General features: G+C 44.9%; 1 protein-coding gene across 1 annotated transcript; it reads left to right on the top strand.

Annotated features, from left to right (window-relative positions):
* On the top strand, nt 1-7,418 carry LOC119659353. Its single transcript, XM_038067401.1, has 6 exons — nt 1-254; nt 325-602; nt 661-826; nt 882-1,172; nt 6,940-7,141; nt 7,209-7,418. Exons 1-6 carry the CDS (start codon nt 156-158, stop codon nt 7,406-7,408), a joined length of 1,236 nt encoding a protein of 411 aa, XP_037923329.1. The 5' UTR covers nt 1-155; the 3' UTR covers nt 7,409-7,418.
* The last annotated feature ends 225 nt before the right edge of the window (nt 7,419-7,643 follow it).

Genomic DNA, 7,643 nt, shown 5'->3' with positions numbered 1-7,643 from the left:
GCTGAGAGCTCTGTTTGGGTTTTCGAACTGTTTGGAGTGCTCAATCAATCTATAGGTGTTCTGTTGTGATTGCCGCTCACATCAGGTTTTCAGTTGCGACTAGCCGGTGGAATTACAAGGTGTTGTGAAAAGTTTCTTATCAGTTGCCAACTAAGATGAATTTCAACCGCGATGAGCTAGAAGCGCCCGAGTGGATAAATCCGGACTTTCTAAAAGAAGTTCTGGAATTCAACGGAGAATTGACTAGTGTTACGGTGATCACCCATCTACTTTCGAGATAGAACTAAAAACGTGCTCCAAGTGCAATACAATTCTCATTTTTAGATTCATGATTACAAAACTTCCCCAGCTACAGTCGTCGGCGAACACTTCGCCAGTATCATGTTTCGGGCGAACATAAGATACTCAACAGCAACTAGCGAAAATCAACAATGCTCTGTGATTATCAAAGGCATGCCAGTCGCAGAAGGACTAAAGAAGGATTTTATAGCACAAGATACTTTGGACTTTTTTGGAACTGAGATTTTCATGTATTCAAAAGTACTCAACGATTGCCAAGAAATTTTGAAAAGTGCAGGCTACCCTGAAACATTAGTAGCAAAGTAGATAACCGATCTTTACGCGATATTGCGAAATTAATTCGAACTCTTAAATCGCTAGGATTCTCTACTATTCATCGGAACCCAGAAAAGTCTTAGTTTTTGAGGATTTAAGAGAGCTTGGATACTCCTTGCTGCCGAGGGTGCTTCCGAACGACCAGGATGCTGAAATGATTTTCTCTAAATTGGGACAGTACCATGCTGCCGTATTTAAGATGGAAAATGAAGTCAGAACCAATGAAATTCTTTGTTTGTATCTATACTGAATACTTATGCTTTTAGGGTCGAAAGGATTTGAGAGTAAAAGGGACATTTTTGTATCTACCAAACGTAGGGGACTTTCCAATATTTCGCCACGGAATATCTTTTCTGCATGAAACTGTTCAAACCCTGCCTGGCTTCGAGGAAATCGCAGATAAGCTGGGAAAAATTACTTCTGATATGTTATTGAAGAAATGTAAAGAATCTATATTCACACCAGGAGCATACAACGTGCTGAATCATGGAGATTACAGTATCAAAAATTTAATGTACAAAACTGATGACAAAGACGTCGTTACTCAGGCTGTTTTGGTAAGAATCAATGAAAGTAAAGAACGTCCAGGGCAGAGGCAACACATCAGACGCTGCCTCACCTCTCTCCTGGGAGCAGCGTGACCGAAAGTGGCAATAGGTGGAAAACGCTCCCTTACATACGCAAAAACACGCGATTATATAAAGGAGCTTTTCCACCTGTTGCTGATTTCGAACACGCTGCTTCCAGGGGAGAGGTGAGGCAGCGTCTGATGAGTTGCCTCTGCCCTGGACGAAACCGATAGTTCCTCTTTTTGAATACATGGGTGCTATGCACCAAACGAGGGGTCCGCGAACCAACAAACGTGGGTAGGAGTAAGTTGCTCTCCATTTGATCCGGTCCAACATCAAGGCAACTTCATTATTCCCCCCTTAGAAAACCCCCCCCCCTCCTTATTTGCAAAAAACTCAGACAGCCAGTTTTCGCAAGCCTCTTTTGAGGCCAACTTAGTTTCACCAAGAGCGTTTTGCATGGACTAGAAGAGATGGTAATCACTTGGTGCCAGGTCCGGACTATACGGTGGGTGCGAAAGGACATCCCATTCGAGCTTCTGGCGGGTCATAAAAAATGTATGAGGCCGAACGTTGTCCTGGTGGAGCACAACATCATTCTTATTGACCAATTCTGGTCGCTTCTGGTCAATTGCCTGCTTCAAACGGTCGAGCTGCTCCCAGTAGAGGACCGAATTGAGGGTCTAGCAATAGTTGAGCAGCTCATAGTGGATGATTCCCTTCCAATTCCACCAAACACAAAGCAAAACGGACTTAGCGATGGTTTGGGCCGCGCTTCGACCACGATCTTTTTCGCTTAAGGTTATCGTACGTGATCCACTTTTCATCACCAGTCACCATTCGCTTCAAAAATGGGTCGAATTCGTTCCGTTTCAGCTGTGCATCGCAGGCGTTGATTTGATTCAAGTAATTTTTTTGCGTGAACTCGTGTGGCACCCGAACATCCAGTTGTTTTGGAATCCGAATTTTTGCAAATGCTTCCAAACGGTTTTATGGTTTATACCCAGTTCCTGGCCAATCGAGCAAATGCTCACATCCCGATCTACTTGGATGATTTCGACGATATTATCGGTTTCTACGACGATTGGTCTATCAGTACGGGGTGTATCTTCGACATCGATCGAACCAACGTTGTGCTGTGCGAATCGTTACAGTATCGGGCCTATAAACTTCACAAATTTTTTCGGCCACCTTCGTAGCATTTTTACTTCTCATGTAGTAAAAACGTAAAATATGACGAATTTCTTGCTTGGCGGACTCCATCTTTGACGCGCTATAACTTGAGACTGAAACGTACGATCACAACACTGTCAAAGAGACACTTGTAGCACACATTGTCGTCTTCAAATTGCCGCATAGTATGGCCAGATGCGATAAGTACAACACAAGGTATGTTTAAGTGTCGCCGTCTATTGACAAAATACAACATTTCTTTTTCCCCAGCCCAATATTTCGGGAGCAACTTACCTCCTTCATCAGTACAAAGTACTGAAAACAATTGCGATTCTACGGTTCTATTTATACTAACAACACTAATTACCTAAATTACTTCTTAAGGAAAAAAAAACATTAAATTATTAACCTACATCACACAGCTGCATCACTTTAGGATACGTACCGCAGTCCTGGAGACGAGCACGACTGGTTTTCATACCGAAAGCGGGCAGGCGCGATCATGAGTCCGCGAAGGACTTTCGACCAATCAGCCTGACCTCTTTCGTGCTGAAGACCCTAGAACGCGTCCTGGACATTCACTTAAGGACCATTATGGAGAGAACGTCGTTTTCTAAGTCCCAGCATGCCTACCTCAAAGGAAAATCCACAGAAACCGCCCTCCACGAGGTAATTGGCACGGTTGAGCGGTCGCTGCAGTACAAGCAGTATACCCTTGCTGCCTTCTTGGATATAAAGGGAGCTTTTAACAACGTCAGTACCAATGCCATCAAGGAAACCTTGACCGGTATTGGATTGAAGGGGTATCTCACGGATTGGATTATATCCATGCTGAGTACCAGGATAATCCAGTCTGATCTGGGAGGCAACCACTTGACCAGAGCTGTGAACAGAGGCACGCCCCAGGGTGGCGCCATCTCACCGGTGCTCTGGTTAATAGTAATGAACAAAATTTTACGTACATTGGACAGCAGCGGGGTGAAGGTGGTGGCGTATGCCGACGACTTGGTGATATTAGTATCAGGGATGTTTCTGTCCATTATGGGCGACATCATGGAAGGAGCGCTGTGAAAGGAGTGCCTGTGGGCCGCAAGAAACGGACTCAGCATAAACCCAACCAAAACGCAACTGATGCTATTCACCACCAAGACAAGGATACCTGAATTCCATCTACCACGGCTGAATGAACAAAGATTGGTTCTTTCCTCTAATGTAAAGTATCTGGGTGTAATCCTGGATCCTAAGCTAAATTGGAGGTTGAACATAGAACTGAGGGTTAAGAAGGCCTGTATAGCCTTCTATGCCTGTAAGAGAACCTTTGCAAAGAAATGGGGTCTCCGGCCGAGGATGGTTCTCTGGATGTACACCGCTGTAGTGTGTCTGATCGTAACGTACGGCTCTATTGTATGGTGGCTGGCTTTGAAGAAGAAATACAATAGAACGAAGCTTAATAGGATTCAAGGAACCGCGTGTGCAGGTGCTACAGGGGCTCTGCAGTCCGGCCCGGTAGATGCTCTCAATGTACTCCAGCATCTCCTCCCCTTAGACCGCCACATCAAATATGTTGCAGCGTGCAGTGCCGTCAGACTACGTGAGTCCGGATGCTAGACAGCAAAGTCCTAGGGCCACAGCAACATCCTAGATGAAATATCTCGAGAAATCTGGGCATCCCAAACTTCACGAGAAAGTTTGCTGTGGACCTTCCAACTAGGGCAAAGTGGAAGACCGGCGGAGTGTTGCAAGACTATGACACGGTATTCTTTACGGACGGATCAAAGATGGCCTATGGAGTCGGCGCGGGGGTTTTCTCGAATACACACGGTGTATCCAAGTAGTATGGTCTCCCAGGTTTCACCAGTGTATTCCAGGTGGAAATACTGGCGATATTGGAAGTCTGTCGATGGCTGGAGCGAGATTTGAGCCCCAAGCGTAACATAGCCATTCTGACCGACAGCCAAGTGGCCATCAAGGCCTTGTACTCAACGACGACATCTTCCCGGCTGGTGGGGCAGTGTAGAGACGCGCTGAACCGTCCGGGCGGCACCCTCAAGTTCACTCTCCTTTGGGTTCCCGGGCATAGGAACATAGAGGGGAATGAGCGGGCTGACGGATTGGTCAGGCAAGGCTCTGCTCTTGGCAGTCCCTCGGCGAATACAGTCGGTGTTCCGCTGGCGGCTGTCGGGGGTGGTGTCTACTCGCACTACCTAGCAGCCGTGGGCCTGAGATGGCGAAAGCTTACAAGCTGTGCCAAGTCAAGGAGAATTTGGCCTGCTTATAACATAGCCCAATCACGAGAGCTCCTGTGCCAGACGCGAGCAAATGCATTCAAGATTACGGCGGTCTGCACGGGGAACTGGTCCATAGGGGACCATACCCTACAACTCGCATTGTCGAAGCTGCGGAGAAGGAAGGGAAACCCTCATGCACTTTCTCTGCGACTGCCCAGTTCTGGCTAGAGTCAGGCTGCGGACTCTGGGTAAACCATTCTTTGAGGACCTCAGAGATTTCTTGCTGCAGGGTCAGAGACCTGCTTTCCTTCGAGAATGCTACGGGCTGGCTCTGAAGATCCGAGCCGGGTGGACTCTGCCTCCCTGCTCCCATAACAACAGTCACGGTCTAAGGAGTTTGTGGCATCGAAATGGCGCACCAAAGCGCTAATTGGGCTCCTCGGCGCGGCCACTGATACCTACCTACCCTACCATTAACCTAATTATCTATTAATTACCGCGGTAAGTTTTATTAATTTTGAGGGGCAATTACCGGAATCTGTGTTTAATAACCGCGTCGCGTCTTCTCTCAGATTTTCTAGACTTTCCCAAGGATCCAAGGTTGTCATGCGGTTTGTATGCCGCAAGAGTTCAAGATTTTCGCGTTGAATGGTATGGGCTTCCTCGACTATGTGCGCTGCCACTGATGATCTTATGCATGACTTTTGTTTTCGAACATTACTTACCGCTTCCTTGATGTGTTCATTAAATCTAGTCGTTATCAGGCGTTTCGTCTGTCCTATGTATATTTTATTACAGTCGCTGCACGTTATTCGGTAAATCCCGCTTTTTTCCTCCGCTGCCAAAGGATCCTTGACGCTTCCCAGTAAGTTCTGCAAGGTGGACGATCAACTCGAAACTACGACTTCCAGTCGGTACCTTTTTGCCCAACTCCTGATGTTGTTAAATAGGAAGGAATCAAGGATACTTATTCGGATAGTGTTGAATAGGCATGCCTATTGTGTTGATTGACTTTCCTTCTAATCAATTTCTCAATAGTCTGAGGATTATACCCATTCTTAATAGCGGTGTCAATAATATACTGTCGTTCCTTATTGAAACCGTATTCTGAAAGAGGGTATGTGATCAGTCGGTGGATCATGCAATTATAGGCTGCCGTTTTTTGGGAAAATGTGTGATGTGAAGTTACTGGTATCGTTCTCTGCGTTGCTCTAGGCTTACAGCATATCTCGAAATTAAGCTTCCCGCTGGAGCTGACGGTATTTAGATCCAAGAAGGGTTGAACCCCATCCTTTTCTACCTCTAGTGTAAACTCGATTTTACGATGAATCTTGTTTATAGAGGAGATTATCATATCTATATCGTCTCTTCTAACAATCGCAAATACGTCGTCTCCCCTCGATTCAATTTTTTCTTTGATTGATGACATGAACCTTTCAGTGAGTAACGGCGAGAGGGGGTTCCCAATCGCTACTCCCGAAGTAGTTTTGTAGAATCTGTCTCGAAATGTAAAATAGTTTTCGTTCATGCAGAGCCTGGCAAGGTTTGCATAGATACGAACTTTTCTTCTCCATTCCGGTCCAGACCCAAACTGACTCAGCCATATCTCGAGTTCAAAAATTGACTCTTTCACTGGTGTGTTGGGAAACAATGTCTACACATCGAACGACAGCATCACTTCGTCATCACCCATTCTCTCAACGCGTTGCAGCTTCTTTATTAATTCATGGGAGTTAGCAACTGAGTACTTACTATTCGTCGTCCCAAGGGTCTGGCACTCATTAATCAACCACTTAGCTACGTTGTACGTCGGTGAGTTCGAGTCCGCAATGATTTCTCGCATCTCATCCCCTTCCTTGTGGATCTTTGGTTGACAACTGATTCTTGGAAGCGCAAGATTAGACATTCGGAGTCGCCCAATATTCGGGAATACCACACTAGCTTCCTTCAACGCTCGATCGACCCTTTTGATAGATTCGGGCAGTGGGTTGTTCCTCAATTCGAAGAATATTAAATCTCGCTCACTAACCTAAGGTGGTAAAGAATGTTATTGAGGAGGTGCAACCTTGCAGCGGTTAACTCTCTGGAAGAAATGGGATGAGGACCGTTGAAGAATTCCACAATCATCGTCCTTAAATTTTATGATCCTTCAGAATGAAGCTATTTTGATGTCAAAACGGATTAACTGTGAACCCCACACCGGCAGGGGTAGAAAGGAAGAGAGAAGCATAAGGTCCCCCACCACTCCGGATATGGCGTTGAAAATTCAACCTTTACGATACAGTCAAATTTTTCACTGCCCCGCTTGTATTCATATTTTTGTACGTTAATATTAAGCAACCATTCATTTTCAGATTGACTTTCAAATATGCCATTGGGGATCACCAGCATACGATTTATATTTCATGGCATCCCTCATTCCATACAAAAGGCGTGAGAAACTTTTCAAATTATACTTCGACACATTCATTGACGTTCTGGTTAAATCTGGATATAGGGGAACATTACCAACGTACGACCTATTGCAGCAGGAGCTCAAATCAAATCAACATCTTGGTAATTATTGAATAATATGGTTAGGAAGCTCAAAAGCTGACCTTATGAAATCTGTTTTATATTTCAGATCTCTGCTTTTTGGCTACTCTTACAGCTTTTATGACCACAGATAAGAACGAAATTAAAGAGCAGATGGAAGAGGTTATGCAAAGTGAGGAATTACTGCGAAAATATTACAAAACGCCGCAATATATTTCATTTATAAAAGAATCATTACCAATTTTGTTGAAAGAGGGTGTCTTAGATAAAATAATATCTGCAAGTTGATTAAAGACAATTGGAAATATTTTAATTCTCTTATTCTAATCTGAGCTATAACCAAAAGATACAATTGCTAAGTTGAAGTTCACACGATCTGACAAGGTTCGCTCGTAAAGTTGGCGGTCACACTCAATCGCTTCGATGTTTAGGCCGAAACTCACTAGCTAAGAGTTTTCGTCAGTGCGAATTACATGACGGTATCATCGAATGCGTCTTTCTCACGTTGGGTGAAACCCCGATT

This window comes from Hermetia illucens, chromosome 6, assembly GCF_905115235.1.
Source record: "Hermetia illucens chromosome 6, iHerIll2.2.curated.20191125, whole genome shotgun sequence".
Lineage (NCBI taxonomy): Eukaryota > Metazoa > Arthropoda > Insecta > Diptera > Stratiomyidae > Hermetia > Hermetia illucens.
Note: the sequence above shows the minus strand (reverse complement) of the source record. Positions and strands in the feature narration are given on the sequence as shown.